The sequence below is a fragment of the Bubalus bubalis genome, chromosome 12, assembly GCF_019923935.1.
Source record: "Bubalus bubalis isolate 160015118507 breed Murrah chromosome 12, NDDB_SH_1, whole genome shotgun sequence".
Classification (NCBI taxonomy): domain Eukaryota; kingdom Metazoa; phylum Chordata; class Mammalia; order Artiodactyla; family Bovidae; genus Bubalus; species Bubalus bubalis.
In genome coordinates this window covers 37,273,696-37,296,123 of record NC_059168.1, presented here as the reverse complement: position 1 = coordinate 37,296,123, position 22,428 = coordinate 37,273,696, and the positions used below count along the sequence as shown (strand labels likewise).

The following is a 22,428-nucleotide window of genomic DNA, read 5'->3' as shown; positions in this document are numbered from 1 at the left end:
GGGTTCAGGATGGGGAACACAGGTACACCCATGGCTGATTCATGTTAATGTATGGCAAAAACCACTACAATATTGTAATTAGCCTCAAAAAAAAAAAAAAAAAGAGTCTGGGTTATTTCTATCTTTTGGCCATTGTAAATAATGCTGCTGTGAACATGAAATTGGTTTTACTTTGTGAACTCTTTCATGTTCTTTAATTTTTTCACTTATTATTTCTGTCTTTGTTTTATGGAGTGATATCTGTTATCTCCCTATAAATATTATAGTTTCTATGATATTTTCTTCTCTCCTCTGTATGCCTGTTCCCTCCTCAAGTTTCTTTAGTTTATTTTCATTTTTAGCTTCCATTCAAGACTTTCGTTAAATATCTGGTGTTTCATATGTTTTAATAGTAGAGAATTTTTTTTTTAAATGGAAGTTTTGTGGGGAGAAGGGGTCAGGTGGGGCTCATCAGGTCTTTTTACTGGGGTACTTCAAATACTTGGATATGCCAGTATACTGGGGTATGTCAATACTTTGAGAAATTTTCCCTGGAACTGTTTTGTTTCTCCACAAATGAATTCTCCAACTTCCTGTCTGGAGGAGAACGAGGTATAAGCAGGGATCGTGGGAGCAGTGACGGGGGGCAGTGGCGACATGCTTAAGCTTTGCTGCAGGCTTTCTGAGTATAGAAAGGGGACATGGGGCTGAGGATTTCTCTTTTACTTAGTCCACTTGTTTTCAGTTCTAGCACCTCCAAGGGATGAGTGCCTCAAGGATTCTATTGCACAAAACGACAAACTTCTAGTTGGTAATGCCCCTTGAGAGGTGTTTAGGTTGTAACTTCACAGTCTGCTAAATCAGTAATTGTTCCTCTGTCTGCTTTGTCTTCCAAAAAGATGTTGATATGTTTTATCCACTGTTGTCTCTGCTCTTATTCTCTTTGTCCTTACTGCTTAATACCATTTTTATTGCTTTACTGACATTTTAATGGGGTTTTAGGAGGGAGAGGAAATGAACACATGATGAACTATATTTAACTCATTAAATAGTATTTATCATTCATAAATGATTTACATTTCTTTTACCACCTGATAGGAAAAACTTCCACTCAGGACAATAAATAAAATTCAGATAAAATGGAAATACTGGATCACAGTAAGTTTGTAGTAGTGAAAGGAAAAAGAATTTCAAAAATAAACATATGTAAGGCAATATACTTCCAGTGATAAATGTGTTTCTCAGTTTTCAGGAAAGTAGGGAAAAAGTTGAATATGAGCAATATAAGTCTGTTGATTTAAAAGGAAATCATATACCTCATAAATACAAGTAGTATATAAAAGAATCATTTATTGTAATTTATAGCATTTGCTTAATTTCTTATTGCTTTTCTTTCAGCCATTTCCTTCTCTTTAGCATTTTTATTAGTGGCTGGTTAGTTACATAAAAAGGCAGAAGTCCACCAGGCAATTCTTCAAATTATTGGCTAAGAGGCTGATATTACTAGTTTTTTTAAAAAGTTATATTTATTTTTAATCGATTGCTTTACAATGTTAATTTGATTTTTGCCATACATCAACATACATTAGCCATACGTGTACTTATGTCCCATCCCTCTTGAACCTCTCTCCCACCTCCTACCCTTTCCCACCCCTCTAGGTTGTTACAGAGCCCCAGTGTGAGCTCCTTTAGTCATACAGCAAATTTCCATTGGCTATCTATTTTACATATGTATATGCTTCTGTGCTACTCTCTCCAATCATTTCATTCTCTCCTTCCTTTCTACTGCCCTTGTCCATAAGTCTGTTCTCTATGTCTCTGTAGGAGTCATTAGTTTAATGAGGGTTTGGGAAGTCTCTGTGGCTTAAATTATTGGCTCTATCCCTATTACTATAGATCGTGTGTATGTTAGTTGCTTAGTCATGTCTGACTCTTTGCGACCCCATGAACTGTAATCTGTCAGGCTCCTCTGTCCATGGGGATTCTCCAGGCAAGAATTACTTGGTATTAAATACAATTGATTGAGTGCTTATTGGAATATTATTTTGAGTTCTGAGTTTAAGGTAGATGGAGAAAATAAAATGAGCACCTGTTTAAAAACCAGACCTGTGAAGAAAGGTCTTCCCTGGTGGCTCAGAGGGTCAAGAATCTGCCTGCAATGCAGGAGACCTGGGTTCAATCCCTGGGTTGGGAAACTCCCCTGGAGAAGGGAATGACAACCCACTCCAGTATTTCTGCCTAGAGAATTCCACAGACAGAGGAGCCTGGCAGGCTATAGTCCATGGAGTCACAAAGAGTTGGACATGATATAGCAACTAACATGAAGAAAAGCTAAAAGAAGCTCCTTTGTTTTGATTTGTATTTTCTAGGAAAAGAAAAGGATCAGTGGAAATAACACTCTTCAAATACGTCGAGATGCTTGACCTAATGTTTCCCAGGGCTCTATTCTAGGTCTTTTCCTCCCATGGGCATTAGATGGTATCCATCAACCTGCTTGGCCATCCCCTCCCATACCCATCACTTTCCTCAAATATTTACCCATGAAATCTAACCAACAGATTTAGTTACCTGCTCTCCAGACTAGATCTAAGCTCCAGCCCTAGGTTTTCAGCTGCCTTCTGATTATTTCTAGTCCAATGTTCTGCAGGCAAATCAAGTTCAATGGATCTAAAAACTTAGGTCATTAAATTCTTCCCAGCATTACTCAGCCATCTGTGCTCCTCTCCTGACTTTCTTTTCTTTAATAATGGTAACACCTATTTACCTTGTCAACTAGGCTTAAGTCTTAGAATCAGCTTTTCTTTCTTCAGCCCCTCCATTCAATTAGTCACCAAATTCAATGAATTCAATTTAAATCTTTTTGAAATTTATCTTGTTTACTATGCAATTAGTTTAGTCTCTTATCAACTTCTGCATGAACTATGAGAAGTGGTTATGTTTCACTTAAACCAGCCTGTCGGTCTCCTTCTATTTTTTTTTTTATCATATACATATGTTGTTGTTGTCCACTCACCAAGTTGTGTCTCTTTAGAAGCCCCATGGACTGTAGCCCGCCAGACTGCTTTGTCCATGGGACTGTCCCAGGCAAGAATACTGGAGTGGGTTGCCATTTCCTTCTCCAGGGGGTCTTTCTGACCCAGGGATCAAACCCTCCCCTCCTGGCAGGCAGATTCTTTACCACTGTGTCACCTTTTGTCGTTGTTCAGTCACTAAGTTATCTCTGACTCTTTGTGACCCCATGGACTGCAGCATGCCAGGCATCCCTTTTTATTTCCTTCACTCTCTCCTAGAGTTTGCTTAAACACATGTCCATTGAGTTGATGATGCCATCCAACCATCTCATCCTCTGTTGACCCCTTCTCCTGCCCTCAATCTTTCCCAGCATCAGGGTCTTTTCTAATGAGTCAGTTCTTCACATCAGGTGGCCAAAAGTATTAGAGTTTTAGCTTCAGCATCAGTCCTTCCAATGAATATTCAGGGTTGACTTCCCTTAGGACTGACTGGTTTGATCTCCTCTCTGTCCAAGGGACTCTCAAGAGTCTTCTCCAATGCCACAGTTTGAAAGCATCAATTCTTCGGTACTCAGCCTTCTTTATGGTCCAACTCAGATACCCATATGTGACTACTGGAAAAACCATAGCATTGACTATATGAACCTTTGTCAGCAAGTAATGTCTCTGTTTTTTAATATGCTGTCTAGGTTTTTCATAGATTTCCTTCCAAGGAGCAAATGTCTTTTAATTTCATGGCTGCCATCACTATCCGCAGTGATTTTTGGAGCCCAAGAAAATAGTCTGTCACTGTTTCAGTTTTTTCCCATCTATTTGCCATGAAGTGATGGGACCAGATGCCATGACCTTAGTTTTTTGAATGTTGAGTTTTAAGCCAGCTTTTTCACTCTCCTCTTTCACTTTCATCAAGAGGCTCTTTAGTTTCTCTTCACTTTCTGCCATACTGGTGGTATTTGCATATCTGAGGTTATTGATATTTCTCCCGGCAATCTTGATTCCAGCTTCTGATTCATCCAACCAGGCATTTTGTATGATGTACTCTGCACATAAGCTAAATAAGCAGGGAGATAATATACAGCCTAATATACAGATGTACTCCTTTCTCAATTTTGAACCAGTTCTTTGCTCCAGGTATGTATGAAAGTCCCTCAGTCGTGTCCAACTCTTTGCAACCCCATGGACTATACAGTCCATGAAATTCTCCAGGCTAGAATATTGGAGTAGGTAGCCTTTCCCTTCTTCAGGGGATCTTCCCAACCGTGTATGTCTATATACACACATATGTATATACCTATATATACTTAAGTAAACTAGACTGTATGTTCCTTGATGTTAGGAATTGTGTTTTACTCTTTATCACCAAACCCCAGATGCTCAATAGATTTTAGTTGAAGAAATGAATGTTTATTTTAAAGATAGTAACCAACTGGTTTCTATTTCCACTCACAATAAAATGACATTTATATTTCAATGTTTAGGTATTAGGAAGAGTGGGATACATACTGGAATGAGTTTTTTATAAACCAGGTAATTTTGCAAATTCTTCTTTGTAGTTCATTTTTCTCATGAAGACAGATTTATGTGTCTAAGATGGTTTAGGAATTTCTTTGCTTGGATTTGTGGTGCTTAGACCAATTGATTTTCTGCTGGATCAAAAATAGTTTTTTTGCCAGATCAAAATACATTTCACCAGAGAAACGTTGCCTATTGAACTAGGGAGGAAACGCAGTACTAATGCAGAGGACCTTCTTGGACCTTTTGACTTGCACTTGCATGTTGTATCATTTCTCTTTGAAATTTTAATTTTAGGTCCAACACTAATTGACAGTGCATCACCGGCGTTGATCTTATACTATTTATATATCTATTCTTATTATGATAAACTTAGATGAAAGATGTTAACCAGAACCATAAACTGCATTACATAAAATGATACATTTCAGAAGATCTAAAATCCCAGCAAAATGGTAGGGACAATGACATAGCCAGTTGTTAGTTTTTCCCGTGCCAAAATGATGTTTCAGTCCTTTTTTAATACAAAGGTTGAATGTAATTCATTGGTGCTCTTGAACACAAGCAAGGCATTCTCATAGGCAAAAAAGCTGTTATGCCCAACTTCTTGAAACAGATCTGTCAGGAACCTACCTTTCATCTTTCTCCCATGGTTATTGAACCTACTGTCTAGTTTACATCCTGCAGTATGTAGATAAGAGTACACCAATCCCACACTTTTAACTCTCTCAGGGAGCATACATGATGCAGGGACAATTAACCTGTTCCATATATGTATACCAGATTGGGTGTCAATTCGACACTCTCCAATAAGGTGTAGGTAAAGTAAAGCGCTACTTGCTCAGTCGTGTCCAACTCTTTGCGAGCCCATGGACTGTAGCCTGCCAGGCTCCTCTGTCTATGGGATTCTCCAGGCAAGAATACTGGAGTGGGTTGCCATTCCCTTCTCCAAGGAATCTTACTGACCCAGGGATCAAACCCAGGTCTCCTGCAATGCAGGCAGATTCTTTACCGTTTGAGCCACCAAGGATGCCCTGATAAGGGATAATACTACAGAAATGGAATAGGCTATTTCCCTAAGTAGTGATTATCCCTTTACTGAAAATGTTCATGCACATTTGTGTCTGATATGTTCAGTGCCATAGTTCAGTCTTGACCAGTGCTTCAGTTCAGTTCAGTCGCTCAGTCGTGTCCGACTCTTTGCGACCCCATGAATCGCAGCACGCCAGGGCTCCCTGTCCATCACCAACTCCCAGAGTTCACTCAGACTCACATCCATCGAGTCAGTGATGCCATCCAGCCATCTCACCCTCTGTCGTCCCCTTCTCCTCCTGCCCCCAATCCCTCCCAGCATCAGAGTCTTTTCCAATGAGTCAATTCTTCGCATGAGGTGGCCAAAGTAGTGGAGTTTCAGCTTTAGCATCATTCCCTCCAAAGAAATCCCAGAGCTGATCTCCTTCAGAATGGACTAGTTGGATCTCCTTGCAGTCCAAGAGACTCTCAAGAGTCTTCTCCAACACCACAGTTCAAAAGCATCAATTCTTCAGCACTCATCCTTCTTCACAGTCCAACTCTCACATCCATACATGACCACAGGAAAAACCATAGCCTTGACTAGATGGACCTTTGTTGGCAAAGTAATGTCTCTGCTTTTGAATATGCTATCTAGGTTGGTCATAACTTTCCTTCCAAGGAGTAAGCGTCTTTTAATTTCATGGCTGCAGTCACCATCTGCAGTGATTTTGGAGCCCAGAAAAATAAAGTCTGACACTGTTTCCACTGTTTCCCCATCTATTTGCCATGAAGTGATGGGACAGGATGCCATGATCTTCTTTTTCTGAATGTTGAGCTTTAAGGCAACTTTTTCACTCTCCTCTTTCACTTTCATCAAGAGGCTTTTTAGTTCCTCTTCACTTTCTGCCATAAGGGTGGTGTCATCTGCATATCTGAGGTGATTGATATTTCTCCCAGCAATCTTGATTCCAGCTTGTGTTTCTTCCAGTCCAGCCTTTCTCACGATATACTCTGCATAGAAGTTAAATAAGCAGGGTGACAATATACAGCCTTGACGTGCTCCATTTCCTATTTGGAACCAGTCTGTTGTTCCATGTCCAGTTCTAACTGTTGCTTCCTGACCTGCATATGCATTTCTCAAGAGGCAGGTCAGGTGGTCTGGTATTCCCATCTCTTTCAGAATTTTCCACAGTTTGTTGTGATCCACACAGTCAAAGGCTTTGGCATAGTCAACAAAGCATAAATAGATGTTTTTCTGGAACTCTCTTACTTTTTCCATGATCAGAGGATGTTGGCAATTTGATCTCTGGTTCCTCTGCCTTTTGTAAAACCAGCTTGAACATCAGGAAGTCCACGGTTCACGTATTGCTGAAGCCTGGCTTGGAGAATTTTGAGCATTACTTTACTAGCCTGTGAGATGAGTGCAATCGTGTGGTAGTCTGAGCATTCTTTGGCATTGCCTGTCTTTGGTGCACAGTAAATACTATATATGTATATATAGTATGTGTCCGTATATGCATATATGTGTGTGTTTGTGTGAATGAATGAATGAAGCACATAATGGAGGCACAAAATGGCTGATGTTTAAGTTAGCTTTTGCTGTGTAATGAACCATGCCAAAAGGTGGCAGTTTAAAACAGTGATTCATTATTTTTCATGATTCTGTGGGTTGGCTGAACAGTCTGAGATGGTCTCATATTTCTGGGACAAGAACTCTTTGGCTGGGAGAACTAAGTCTTTCTCTCCAGGTCTCTCAGCATTCCGAGAGAGTGAGAGTGGGAGCTGTAATACCTCTGCTGGTTAGGCTTGGGAACTCATTTCCCGTGTATTACACTGGACAAAAAAGTCACAAGGCCAGATCCAGAGATGAGGAAATCTACCCGACCTCTTGATGGGTGGTGTTGTTGCAGATTTGTAGCCATTTTTAATCTACCATAGATGGCCAAGTTAAAAAAACCATTTGTATGGAATTCTTGTAATGGAAGATTGGTCAATCTCCCAGAGTCCTTCCAACTCTGAGACTCCACCAGCCTGAATGGATCTCTTATGTTCTAATAAAGAACAGTTACTAACCCATTGTAATTGGAAACTTTAATTTCCTACATCTGGTAAGATAATTTCAAAGATAATTCATTGAATAATTATTATTATGATCTAGAATTTATAGTCTTCATTTAGCCATTTCAAATACCTACCAGAATGCTCTTGTTAGTGAGAGTGGTATTTACAACTAGTTACACTAATAGGCACTAACTCTACTTTGAATTCTGGTGTACTAGCAACATTGCAGCCATGAAATTAAAAGACGCTTACTCCTTGGAAGGAAAGTTATGACCAACCTAGATAGCACATTCAAAAGCAGAGACATTACTTTGCCAACAAAGGTCCATCTAGTCAAGGCTATGGTTTTTCCAGTAGTCATGTATGGATGTGAGAGTTGGACTGTGAAGAAAGCTGAGCGCTGAAGAATTGATGCTTTTGAACTGTGGTGTTGGAGAAGACTCTTGAGAGTCTCTTGGACTGCAAGGAGATCCAACCAGTCCATTCTGAAGGAGATCAGCCCTGGGATTTCTTTGGAGGGAATGATGCTGAAGTTGAAACTCCAGTACTTTGGCAACCTCATGCAAAGAATTGACTCATTGGAAAGACTCTGATGCTAGGAGGGTTTGGGGGCAGGAGGAGAAGGGGACGACAGAGGATGAGATGGCTGGATGGCATCACTGACTCGATGGATGTGAGCCTGAGTGAACTCTGGGAGTTGGTGATGGACAGGGAGGCCTGGCGTGCTGCGATTCATGGGGTCGCAAAGAGTCGGACACGACTGAGCGACTGGACTGAACTGAACTGAGCAACATTCTCCTTTCCTTGTGCTTTGTTGACCATTCTATGAAAACTGGATAAATTCTTTCTTTTTTAATCCATCTAATGCTTAATGTTTTAAAAGTCACTGAGATAATAATATAAAATTCTTATTTTTCTTCTGCATCAGAAGTGAGTGCTTATATTATTGCCTCAGTATTTAACGCTATTAACTCTTAAAGTTGTAGATCTACCACTTTTCTGTAATGATTCTTTTATGACAATTATAATAAACTAAAGATATTCCTTTGTGATTATTTTAGTAATAATCAGATACACAGATATATGAATACATAAATATCACATAAATAACTTACAGTTAATTAATGACAACCCTGTGGAACTTTCCATTAAGGTGTTTCAGAACAATCACAGTAGGAAAAATAGTACTGGGGAGACTGAACTGATGGCTAAATTGTGATTTAATTGAAAACTTCACACCAAAGAATTTTGCCAGTGTATTTTTGTATGTGTATGGACTTAGCTGAAATATCATGTATGTTTTTGACAATTTTTGACAAATATTTGACAAATACTTGAAATATGTTTAGTTATTATTGAGGAATCTGTTTTAAAATTTTTAGTTTGGCATTAAATCTCCTGCCTCCAAATTCTACACTAATATTTCTCTCTTCCTACTCTTCCCAATTCTTCTAAAAACAAACTCACTCCAATCAACTCACAACAATTTTCTAAAAATAAAGCTAAAGTTCATCTCTGTGGGACTATTGAGCTAGGTCTTGAATGTACTGTTGATAACTAACTAATAACCTGATCAGGTAACAATGCCAGAAAATCTAGTTTTACCTTTGCTTTTTAAAAAATTAAACTTTGTTTCCCATTTACAGAAAAGAGAGTTCTTATACACTCTCATGCCTACCTCCCAACCAGTTTCCCCTATAACTAACATCTTGCATTGGTGTGGTAGGCTTCTTACAACTGATGAACCAATATTGATTGTTACTCACTGAAGCCCACAGTTTACATTAGGATTCCCTCTTCGAACAGGTCTGAGTTTTGCCAAATGTATGTCATGTGTCCATGACAGTGCCATACACAATAGTTTCACTACCCCAAAAAGCTCCTGTGTTCCCCCTCTGTGTCCCTCCTCCCTTCCCCCCAATCCTCGCTTTTCCTTTTTAATTACCCCAATTGAGGGTAGTATTAGTTGAAGCTAAGAATTTGCTTAAGTAATCCATGATTCTCCATGGAAATCAACATTTCTTAATCATCAATTTAGACTAGCACTGTCAAACAGAAATAAAATATAAGCCACATATATATTTAAAAATTTCTAGATGCGGTATTAAAAAGAACAAGTAAAATTAATACATTACACTTATCCCAATATATCCAAAATATTATCAATTCCAATATAACCACTATAAAAATTGAGATACTTAATTTTTTTGGTACTCTCAAAATATAGTATACATTTCAATCTTACAGCACATCTCATTTCAAACGACTCATATTTCAAGCGCTCAGTAGCCAGGAGTAGCCAGTGACTAAGGACTTGAATAGTGCAGGCCTACACTGAGAGCAACTTGAAAGCAAGCTATCCTCCTCTCTCCAGGGCTTCTAGAATAGACAGGAAGGGGATATTTTTGGAAGGTATTCAGTACATCAGAAAGACAAAAAGGACTCTCTAAACCTCTGGATGCTGGTACCTAAAATGTTCTGCAATCACTTTAAACTCTCCAGTTCTGGAAAAAGTCGAATGGGGATTATACTCATTTTGACATATCAAAGAAATGAGTATGTACGTATCCTGACTCCCAGAAAGCCTGAATCATCCAGAATGTTGACTCATGGGCCTAAGGTGACTGAAATACAATGTGAATCAAATTTGCCTTCCAAGGCATCCTTCTCTTTTCGCTTTCCTCTCTCCCCTCCCTCTTTTGGGTGACTCATCCTTCTACCAAGTAAGTCCAGCAGCGGGCAGATCCCAAAGCCCTCTTTGAAGAAGTACAGACTTTCATCAACTGGTCTGTTCCAGTCCGTCCCTATATCGTCTAGCCTAGTTGTTTTGCCTACCTCATCCAGGGTCTGCAGTTAAGACTGGGAGTGACTTTAAACCTGTAAAAAATATTATTTTTTCTTTTAAGGTGGTGATGGTAGTACCTCACCACCTTAAGGTGATGATGGTAGTACCTCACCACCTTAAGGTGATAAGGTGGTTTGGGAATTTACGTTTGAAAGAAAACAAATTTTTATTTCGAAATCTGAAATTTAACGTTTGCTTCAATCCTTAGGGCCTACTCCACAGTACCGTTATTCAGAACCTTTCTGCGCTCTGGGTTTTTTCCTTTCCTGGGAGGAAAGTTTCCACTCCCAGTCTCCAAGATAACGCCCTTCCGGTGGCGTGCCAGGAACGTCTCCGACCCCTCTGGCGTGGGAGGGAGCCGGTTCGTTTCCTCAGTGCTGTAAACACACACACTCCAGCTTCGCCGAGGCCAAGACCAAGACCCCAGCTGGACCCGCAACTACCCTAGGCAGTCGGTGGGGTTCCCAGCTCCAAACCCCGCCCATCGAACCCACCCGGGCCGGTAAGACAGAGGAAGTGCAGTGAGACCCACCCACTTTCGTCTTTTTCCTTTTCTGTTGGGCCGACTGGTTGCCCGTCAACTCTATTTCTTCGCCGATTGGCTCTCTCCCTCCCGCGTTAGTGCCTCCTTCTCCCTGGCTGGAAGGGTGTCACGCCAAACTGGGCGGAGCGTCGGCTGGCCTCTCTCCTTCCCTCATCTGGGCGGCGGCGGTGGCAACTGGGGACGGGGCGGGTGGCGCATCACGGGCGCGGAGGCTGGAGGAGCAGTCTCATTGTTCCGGGAGCTGTCGCCACTGCAGGTCCCTCGGCTCGTTGGGCCCTGCCCCTCTCAGTCCTCCCCACCCCCCACAACCGCCCGCGGCTCTGAGAAGCTTCTCCCGCGGAGGCAGCAGCTGCAGCATCACCTCTGACCTGCCAGCCATGGAAGACATGGACCAGTCGCCTCTGGTCTCCTCGTCCTCGGACAGCCCGCCTCGGCCTCAGCCCGCATTCAAGTACCAGTTCGTGAAGGAGCCCGAGGACGAAGAGGAAGACGAGGAGGAGGAGGAAGACGAGGACGAGGATGAGGACCTGGAGGAGCTGGAGGTGCTAGAGAGGAAGCCCGCCGCCGCGCTGTCGGCGGCCCCGGTGGCCGCCGCCGCCGCCACCGCCGCCACCCCGGCTAGCGCGCCCCTGGTGGACTTCGGCAATGATTTCGTGCCCCCGGCGCCCAGGGGGCCCCTGCCGGCCGCGCCCCTCGCCGCTCCGGAGCGGCAGCCGTCTTGGGACCCGAGCCCCGTGTCGTCGTCGGTGCCCGCGCCCTCCCCACCCTCCATTGCAGCAGACTCGCACTCCAAGCTCTCTGAGGACGAGGAGCCTCCAGCCCGGCCTCCCCCTCCTCCACCGGCCGACGTGAGCCCGCAGGCCGAGCCCTCGTGGACCTCGGTTGTCCCAGCCCCCGCCGCGCCCCCCTCCACGCCGGCCGCGCCCAAACGCAGGGGCTCCTCGGGCTCAGTGGGTGAGTGCCGCGCCCTCCGCCTCGCGCCGCCCCTCGCGCCCCTCCCTCTTTTGTGCGCAGCCCCTCAAGCCTGGACCCTGCCCTTCTCTCCATCCGGAGGGGGCTTTGTCTGCAGATCTTTGGGCGAAGGCGCCCCCGCTGGTGGGAGCCGTGGGGAGCAGGGTGGGGCGGCAGAGGAAGCCCGGGCTTACTCTTTATTGTCCGTCTGGGTATCGGGGAGCACGTGCGCCCCGACCGCTCCCGGGTTGTTCTGTCTGCTCTCCATTCCACCGGGTCGGGGAAGTTAGGAACCCACCCCTTTCAGGAACTGGGTCTGTAAGGAGGGAACTAGGGGTGTGGATTCATCGGACTGCCTTGGTTCCGGGGTGAGGATGGAAGGCCTTGGCGCCCTAATCTTTTGTCTGCCCGACTAGGTTGCTCCTGGGGAAAAGACGCAGTTTCTTGCTGGTCTTTGCCTGCATTCAGCCCTGGCCCCTCTCCTCACCCCTTCCTTGGCTTGGGTGGCCCCATGCTCTTCATCTCCCCCGCCCCGGCCCCGCGCTCGTGGGGAGCCGGTCCAGTGGAAAACGTCCACATTGACCTGACTGCAGTGAAGGGAGAGCGCCTCCAGTGGTGTGACGCTTGGAGAATTGGGGAACGGAGTTTCGGCGAGGTCCTGCCACCGCCCAGTTTACCCGGATTGTGATGTGGCTATTTACCACCAGCTTAACGGAGCCGGGGAAATGGGACCTGGGCACCATGTTCCAAGGGGGCGCAGTTTTGCCGGGAGCTCTGCCGCAGAAGGAGGGGAATAGCTGTTAGGATGCACAGGTTTAGCCTCTTAATGCATCGTAATTGAATAGTAGAGATAAAAGGAAAAGGCAAAATGGTTGACATTCCCAAAGAAGGGGAAACCTGTGGATTCCCTGGCGGGAAGAGGACAGTTGAAATTGTGGCAGATTTACCATGGGACTTCATGAAATGTTTTGATACAGGCGTTTTCATCTGTTGGTTAGAAATACTGTTTCGTAGAAGTAATATATTTTAGGGCTGCAGAGACAGATTTGCATTGTCCGTAAATAGTTTTCAAATCTTTTCATTTACCAGCACCTGATTGTTTGTTATTACTACTATTAGGAAAAATTGTTTTATTATCCTTTTCATTTTGGGAGATTGTTTATTCTGGAAGAGAAAAAAATTTGTTACAGGTTGAGAATTCATCCTATTAGACACGTTAATTATTAACAAATAGCTTGTTAGTTTGGGGACAGAAAGCGTCCCACTAGTAGTAGGACCTTTATGTGTAAAAAGGCCAGGATCAAGAATCAGGTAGTGTAACAGCCTGGTGAGAAATTGTCATAGCCTTGTAGGATTTAAGAAACGGTTGTTTTTCTAGAAAAAGATACTCAGTGGGAGATCATGGAAGAATTTTTTTTTTCTTCAGCTCACTCTTGCAGCACAAGGAAGAAAATAAGTCAATAGTGATATTGACATACCCCAGAGCATTACTCAAAACATTAATTAGTACACTACAGATAATTAGAATGTGAGAAGTAACTCAAGTTTTCCTTTTTATGAGTAAAAACACATTTTCGAGAAACTAAAGTGAGGTGGAAAAATATCAAGTAATAAGACATTTACAAGTGATAAATTTAATGATTAAGAAAAGCACACTAATTTTTCATATTGTATTCCTGTGTGGAAACAAAAGAGTTCTGTTCTTTGAACCTTGGAGAGTCAGGAGGTGATAGCATTCTTTCTGTATTTTGACTTTAGGAATACTAACTTTGGAAGACAAAGGAGAGAGAATATTGCGTCACTTAGCAATTCTGTCTTTACATGGCTCCCTAATTCTGTATTGATGTTGCCTATCTAGAAATTTTAGTTCCTTTAGGACATAAAGGAACATTGTGATTATGGTCAGATAGTTACCATGTCACCGAGTCTGGCTTTCTTAACAGTTCTTTGCTGCAGCTGGTTATTGATTAGCTACAAAGAGGCACTATTCTAGGCTGGGAAGATAGAGCAATCAGCAAGACAGATGTGTTCCCCATGAGAGGAATGCAGATAATAAACACCTGATTAAGGAACTGAGAATAGTGTTAAGTGTTATGAGCAGCATAGGAAGGATGATGATGTGGAAAATTATTGAGATGTGTGGGAACCTTTTTAGATAGGGTGGCGCTGAGAAAGCCCTTTCTGAGGAGGTGAGATTTAAGCTGCAGATATAAAAAAATTTCCAAGAAGCTCCTGGGAGGCAAAAGCCCTGAGGCAGTAATGTATGTTTGAGAAGGTAGTGAGAAGACTAGTGAGAAAGCTAAGGAGAGAGTGGTGGGTGTTAAGGTGAGGGTGGGTGGTAGACTACACTTAGGTCATTTGAGGTCTCTAATAGGCCATGGTAAAAAATATCGCTTTTTGAAAGATTGTTTATTTAGAAATGTGCTCCTTAATTATATTGGGGTTTTGGAGCAGAAATACAGTTTTGAAGATTGAGAGAAACTAAAAGGATGGATGTGAGTAAAGACAGAGGTGAGAAATGTGCAGAGCATAGTTAGAAACCTAGATCAGTCTGACTGGAGGACAGTTTATGTTACTGCATATGGTAGATCCCTGACACTTGTGTATTGCATATTGTTGTTTAACCTCTTCTTGAGTAAGTGCTGATTTCCCTTATTTGAGAAATTGTAATTTTGCTGTTTGCTGTTTTATCAGTACTTGGAGCATCCCCATGCTGAAAGACTGAAGTCTTTCCCCTGCTGACTGTTTTTCATGGAGAAACATTGGCTTCAGGTTAAAATGGTGGTTGATTAACCTAGGCTTTGAGAACATGCGAGGGAAACTGGATAGAAATTTGAGTTGAGAGATGCAAACCATTCATTAAGGATGGTGTTGAGCTGATCTCTGGACATGTTTTTTAAGCCAGTAAAATGTGCGGTAGATCTGGATTCTGAAGGGTGTCGAATGCCAAGTTAAGAATTTAGGGTTTTATCATCCTGCTTTTATTCATGTTCTGCCATCCACAGTTGCCCTTGCACTTGGCAATTTAAATTATGAGGCAAAAAATGTTTTCATTGTTGTTTCCAAAATATGATGTTATTTCATTGTCATCCTTTTCCTGAAATACTGCTTTCAGCATTGGGAAACCATCAAAAATTATTGAACTGAGGCATGGAATAATGAAAGCAGTGTTAGAAAAGTGAATTGGTGGCAATTTTCAAGATATGTTGGAAAGAAAAAATGGAAACTATTTAGAAATCTTTCACAGTAGTTCTGAGAGGTGAGTAGAGCCTGAACTAGTTCATTTAGTGGAAATGGAATATAGGGAGGAATATAAAACTTTAGGAAGGATGAGTTTTTTGGCTCTGAGTCTCTGTTTTTATAGTTAGGTTAAGAAGAAGTTTTATGAAAGAGAACTGCCATGGATACAAAGAATATAATGTTGGTGATTTTTAAATTTGAGACTATCAAAAGTTTTTGAAATGGAAATTTGTATAGAATTGGATATTGCTCATAAGTATAGTATAATATTGCTCATTATATGGCTTAAGGATTGAAAGTTATTAGTCATTTTTACAGTCATTTATTATTATATCAGTATTGAAGCACATGATAGAAGTGTTAAAAGATTCTGAGTGATATATAGTTTATATAGTTTAAATATTAGTCTTTAACATAAAGTTCAAGTAAACAGTGATGTGATATTCCCAGGAAGCAGTTGTCACCAAAGAAAGAGATGTTATGTCACAATCCATTTCCCATCCTCTCTTCTTCATTTTTATCTAGAAAATGTTAACAAGGAATGAAACTGATGGGTATAGAGGTTCTGAATAATTCTCTTGTTAACCATTTCTAATGTTCTGATGAGGAATAAAAGTTGGGAACAGGCGCTGTGCTTGTTGTTGTTTAGTTGCTAAGTCATGTCTGACTTATGGATAAAGTGAATTACTTTTCAGATTGGTTCCAGGGAAGCTCAGTGTCAAATTTATAGTTCTTTTTAGTAACTAACAAGCTTCCTCAAATCCTTTTTAAAATGAAGTGATGAAGTTATATTGAACCTTTAATAAATATCTAATTATGTGAAATAACATTTAGAAACATGCTATCTTAACACTGTATTTCTGTAAACTTGGAAGATTACTATGTTATCTATGTGTGCTTGCTTCCCAGGTGGTGCTAGTGGTAAAGGACCGCTTGCTATTGCAGGAGACGTAAGAGACTCAGGTTTGATCCCTGGGTTGAAAAGATGCCCTGGAGGAGGGCGTGACAGCCCACTCTAGTATTCTCGCCTGGAGAATCCCATGGACAGAGGAGCCTGGCAGGCTACAATAGGGTGGCAGAGAGTCCGACATGACTCGTGACTTAGCACACACACACCTATTGTCTAATAATTAGCTCTGTATTATGTGTAGTTATTTCATAATATACTTAAAAACAGATTATTTGAAACACTGCTGTTGCAAAGCCCCAATTTAAATGGCACATTTTAAAGGTCCTTTGCTAGCCCAGGATAAAAGTACCAACCAAATGGATGATATTTCTTGATTTTTTCCCTGGGACCTCGAAGTAGAAGCAAATGTTGTTAGACACACTGTTCTTATAGTGTATTCTTTGAGAATTTTTATTCCTGTTTCTAAATATAGACCCTAGAAGATTGCTCTGGGGGTGACAGCCCCAGGGATGGGAGCCTATAAGAGCAGAACCATAATTCATCACCAGTGTTTAAGTGGGTGAGTGTGACCTTTGTGGCTAGCTAATGTAGGACATAGGCATGCACTGTGGGAGGACCCAGCTCTACTGATGCTAGAGTTTTCTCAGACTGAAGGCCTCATCATTCTTTCAGCTCTAAAGGAGGAATTGATAATTTCACATTTAAACTAATGATTTTTTTTTGTTTCTTGGAATGGTGATTTTTAATTTTTAAATCACTTTACTCATGCATTCCCATAACATTCTGTTCTTACCTCAGCATACTATATATATGGGAATGGTATGTTCACTCATTTCTGTTCCCCAGATTATATGCTCCTTGAGGAAAGGGACTGTATTACCTTTTTACCTTGAGGGAAAGGACCACATGCACTCTCTCTCCATTGCTGAGCACAATCCCTTAGATGTGGCATAGGCAGTCAGGTATTTGTTGAACTAATATTATAGATGAATCCTGATCTGTATTTTGTGTGGCTTTAGAAGTACTGAAATATTTTCTCTCAAAAGTCCCAAGTCTTGGTAGTTTCCCGGTTGTCCAGTGGTTAAGACTGTGCTTCTACTGCGGGGGCACATGTTCAGTCCCTGGTCAGGGAAGTTCCTCATTGTGGTGTGGCCAGAAAGAAAAAAAATAATCCCGTCCTATGAACTAAAGCATTGATTTATTTAAAAATGCAAGGTATATGGATGTACTCTTTTATTTAACCAGTCTCTTATTGATAGTTAATTAGGTTATTTTTCAGCTTTTTCTGTTATAAGTAACATTGTTGTGAACACCTTTATATATACTTCTTTGCAAATACATGCTGTTATGTGTTGTAGAATAAATTCACATAAGTGGAATTACTGATTCAAAGGGTAAAGCATTGAAAATGTTGGTAGATAATGCCAAACAGTAGTACAGTAGGTGTTACTCCTACTCCTGTAGTAGGAGCTGTAGCTGCTAAAGATTGGATTATCTTTTCAGCAGTCGCTGAATCCTTATGTGGCTCTCTAAAAATTACTTCTTTAATGTCTTGTTCTTATTACGATAGATGAAGAAGGCTTATAAAGTTTTCTTCAAACAGATTTGGCAGTAGGCAGGTCATACTGGTGGTCTCTTGGGAGTTCAATATTAAGGAAAGTTAGCACGCTGCTGCTACGGCTGCTGCTAAGTCGCTTCAGTCATGTCCGACTCTGTGCTACCCCATAGACGGCCTCCCACTAGGCTCTGCCGTCCCCGGGATTCTCCAGGCAAGAACACTGGAGTGGGTTGCCATTTCCTTCTCCAATGAAGTTAGCATACTCCTTTTTAAAACCAGGTTTAGGGCTGAGTGTGGAGACTTAAAGATGAGTAGAGACTGTAGTTATGAGAGGTACATGTGGCAGATAAGGAAAGAATACAAGCCCCTTCCTGTGAAGTATTTTTTGCTGTCTTAAAACCAGAGAACTCCTGTGGTTTTACTGTAGGAACAATCATATATTTACAAACCTGTCAGCTGCTTTTGTGAAAAGAGAAAAAAAAAACTCATTTTATTCCCCTCCTGAACTTTATAGATTGACTTATAAACTTCACTAATTGAAAGGCACCATTATTAAATTTATTTATCTTAGTATACTGACAGCCCTAGGTGAAGCTGACCTAAAGCATGAACGATTTTTTTAAATCTATTGGAGTCTTTGGTCTCAGAGGGAATGTACTTGTTTAAAATTCTGTTCATCTTTGTTCTAAGGGAGTTTATTAAGTACACCTAAACCTATCATGTAAGTCCCTTTCACAGTCTTTAGAACTTCTCAGTCTCAACTAATTAACATCAGTATTAAATTGAGAGTTTTATTCTTCTACCAAGTTCTGAATTCAATTAGCTGATATTTTGCTAATAATTTTGCATGCCTTGTGTAAGGAATATTTTTCTCTTTTTTTTTAAAAATAGCTTTCTTTTTTTTCATTGTGTGTGGTTTTTTTTTTTTTTTTTTTTGACTGATTAGTTGATTCGGCTGAGCTGGGTCTTTGTTGCAGCATGCAGGATCTTTAGTTGCAGCCTGTGGAATCTGATTCCCTGACCAGGGATCAAACCCATGCTCCTGGGAGTTCGTTGGGAGCTTGTAGTCTTAGCCACTGGACCACCGGGGAAGTCCTTATTTTTCGGTATTTTATATTTTCTTGTAATAATTCTGTCTGGTTTTGGTATTAATGCATAAATCTATGAAACATTTTGGGAAGTGCTTCCTCTTAATATACTGAAAAAGTTTGTGTAAGCATCCTTCAGTGTTTATAGAATTTATTAGTGATGGCGCTTCCTAGGTGGATAAGTGGGTAAAGAATCCACTTACAATACAAGAGATCCCTGGGCTGGGAAGACCCCCAGGAGGAGGAAATGGCAACCCACTCCAGTATTCTTGTCTGGAGAATCCCACAAAGAGAAGCCTGGCAGGCTAAAGTCCATAGGGTGGCAAGAATCACAGCTGAAGCGATTGAGAACTCGCACACAGTGAAGCTGTCTGGCCTTGGCGTTCTCTGTGTGGAGAAGGTTTCAAATTACAGGTATACTATTCTAATGTGATATAGGGCTATTCAGATTTTCTGTTTCAGCTTGTGTCAGTTTTGGAAATGTATGCTTTGCAAGGAACTTGACTATTTCATCTTTATGAGGGAACATCAAGGAATTTGTCCACTCAACCTAAGTTGTCTAATTTATTGGCATAGACTGGTTTGTGTAACCTCTTACCTTTTTAGAAGTTATAGAGCTAGTCCCTCTTTTATTTCCAATATGTATTTTCCTCTCTTTTTCTTAATCATTTTAGGGATTATCAATTCTATTAATCTTTTCAACAAACCAACTTTTGGTTTCATTGACTTTTCTCTTGAGTTTGCATGTTTCCTGTATCATTGGTTTCTGCTGTTATTTTATTTATTTTCTATTGTTTATTTGGATTTACTTGCTCTTTTCCTAGTTTCCTTTGGTGGAAGCTCTAAACTTTAACCCTTTTTTCTAAGAGCATTTAGAGCTATAAACTTTTCTCTAAGCATTATTTTAGCTGTATTCTACAGATTTCCATTATCATTTGATTTAAATTATTGTTTAATTTTTCCTGTGATAATTCTTTGATCCATCAGCTATTTAGAATTGTGTGTTTAATTTCCAGACATTTGAGGGGTTTTCCAGAATTTTTCTGTTTTATTGATTTCAGCTTAATTCATGTGGTCAGAGAACCTGTACTGCATGATTTCAGTCCTTTTAAATGTATTGAGATTTACTTTGTAGACCAGGAAGTGGTTTATCTTGGTGTATGTTCCATGCATACTTGAGCAGAATGTATATTCTGTTATTGGTTGTAGTGCTCTGTAATGAAGTCAGTTTATTGAGGTGTTGTCTAAACCATCAGTATCCTTGTGTATAGAATGTGTGTATGTGTATGTGTGTCTAGTCTATCAGTTAACTGAGAGTTGAGTTTTTAAATAATGTTTGTAGATTTGTCCTTGTCTCCCTTTAGTTTTTGCTTCATGATTTTCCATTACACCTTTCCTGTGTAACCTTTAGTGTTGTTATATATCTATTTAGCGTATGTCTTATTGCTCTTTTATCATTATCAAATGCTCCTGTTTACCTCTGGTAATCTGAAGGTAATGCTTTTTTTGTTTGAATCTATTTCGCTTGACATTAATATCACTATTCTAGATTTTGTAGGTTAAGTACTTGGATTGTATATCCTTTCACAGCCTTTTACTTTTAACCTTCCTGTGTTTTTATATTTAAAGTGTGTGTCCTGTAAGTGACATTTAGTAGGGTTTTCATCTGGTCTGAAAATCTCTGCCTTTTAATTGGAGCAGTTTACTACATTCAGTGTAATTATTAGTATAGCTCATTTAAGTCTCTTTTCTCTTAGTTCCATCTGCTTTTTTTTTTTTTTTTGTACTTCTGTATATTCCTTCCATCTTTTGTGCTTTTATTGTCATTGTTATTTTAATTCTCTCTATATTGTAGTTATTTAAGCTTCAAAAATCAGTTATTCTTGAAAGAAATGAGAATACTTTATATTTACTCATATATTTACCTTTTTAAGGAAATTAGGAAGTGAGACTATTTTGTATCTACTCATATATTTACCATTTCTGCCCTTCTTCATTCCTTTATGAAGATTCGGTTTCTATATGGTATCTTTTTATCCTTCTTTCTGAAGACCTTCATTTTACATTCCTTGTTGTTCTGGTTCCTTGGTGATGAAATCTTTCATTTTTTGTTTTCATCTTTTATGTCTATTATCTTAATTCATCTTTATTTTTGAAGGATTTTTTTGAAGAATACAATTAATTTTATTGTTTGTAATAATTATGGTCTATAAAATCACAGAAGGTACTGAATTAGCAGATATTGACTGAATCATTGTTGCTTGGGGAAATACAGGGTTAGGTTCCTGTGAACCTCATGGTGTTTTTGTTAATGATAAGTATATAACTTTATTTTAGGTGTGTTTCTATTTAAAGAAACACATTATTTAATATATATTGTAGACTCATTAACATTGAACTCATGGCCAAGAGTACTATAACTCATGTCTGAATGAACCTTATCTAAAACATGTGTTTCCTCTGTAAGGTACATCATAATCTTCTTGCTCTTAAGAACACGAGATAGTACTTCAGCACTATGCTTAGGGCCCACATCAGAATCACCAACAAAAAGCATAGAAATGCAAACAGTGGGGCACCGAATAGACTGCTAAAAGAATACTTGTTTACTGTATGGGAGCTGAAACGAGATGGCTTAGGGTTGCTTTGTTTGACCTGACCTGATTGTGTATTCAGTATGTTGGGGGACTGGAATGTTTGGTTCCTCTGCACTTGCCCAGTTCTGTAAGTACTGACTTTCGGTTTATCAATTTAGTGAGTAGACTGGCAAATTAAGGCATTAGTGGTTCAGAATTGGGAAAGGAGTATGTCAAGGCTGTGTATTGTCACTTGCTTATTTAGTTTATGTGCAGAGTACATCATGTGAAATGCCAGGCTGGATGAATCACAGCGTGGAATCAAGATTGCAGGGAGAGATATCAATAATCTCAGATAGGCAGATGATAACCCCTCTATGGCAGAAAGTGAAGAGAAACTAAAGAGCCTCTTGATGAGGGTGAAAGAGGAGAGTGAAAAAGCTGGCTTAAAAACTCATTATTCAGAAAGCTAAGATCATGGCATCTGGTCCCATCACTTAATGGCAAATAAAAGGGGGAAAAGTGGAAACAGTGACAAATTTTATTTTCTTGGGGTCCAAAATCACTGAGGATGGTGACTGCAGCTGCTCCTTGGAAGGAAAGCTATGACAAACCTAGGCAGCATCTTAATAAGCAGAGAGACATAACTTTGCCAACAAGGATCCGTATAGTCCAAGCTGTGGTTTTTCCAGTAGTCATGTGGATCTGAGAGTTGGACCATAAAGAAGACTGAGTGCCCATGATTTGGTGCTTTCAAATTGTGGTGCTGGAGAAGGCTCTTGAGAGTCCTTTGGACTGCAGGGAGATCAAACCAGTCAATCCTAAAGGAAATCAACCCTGAATACTCATTGGAAGGACTGATGCTGAAGCTCCAATACTTTGGCCACCTGATGTGAAAGACTCATTGGAAAAGACCCTGATGCTGGGAAAAGATGGAGCTCAGGAGAAGGGAGTGACAGAGGAAGAGATGGTTTGGATAGCATCACTAAATCAATGGGAGTGAGTTTAAGCAAACTCTGGGAGATGGTGAAGGACAGGGAAGCCTGGCGTGCTCCAGTCCGTGGGGTCACAAAGAGTCTGACATGACTTAGTGACTGAACAACAACAAAGGGTTGACTGCACTCAGTTCACTAGGCTTT

General features: G+C 40.6%; 1 protein-coding gene across 3 annotated transcripts in view; it reads left to right on the top strand.

The window, feature by feature from the left end:
* Window positions 1-11,077: 11,077 nt before the first annotated feature.
* The window catches only part of RTN4 (reticulon 4), a 71,118-nt gene continuing 59,767 nt past the window's right edge, over window positions 11,078-22,428 (top strand). Inside the window, exon 1 of one of the 3 annotated variants that reach the window (XM_006071253.3) lies at window positions 11,078-11,920. In XM_006071253.3, the coding sequence (XP_006071315.2) occupies window positions 11,344-11,920 (577 nt within the window). In that variant the 5' untranslated portion in view covers window positions 11,078-11,343. The remainder of the gene's footprint in view (window positions 11,921-22,428) is intronic. The other 2 variants (XM_006071255.3, XM_006071256.3) reach the window with 2 other exon arrangements.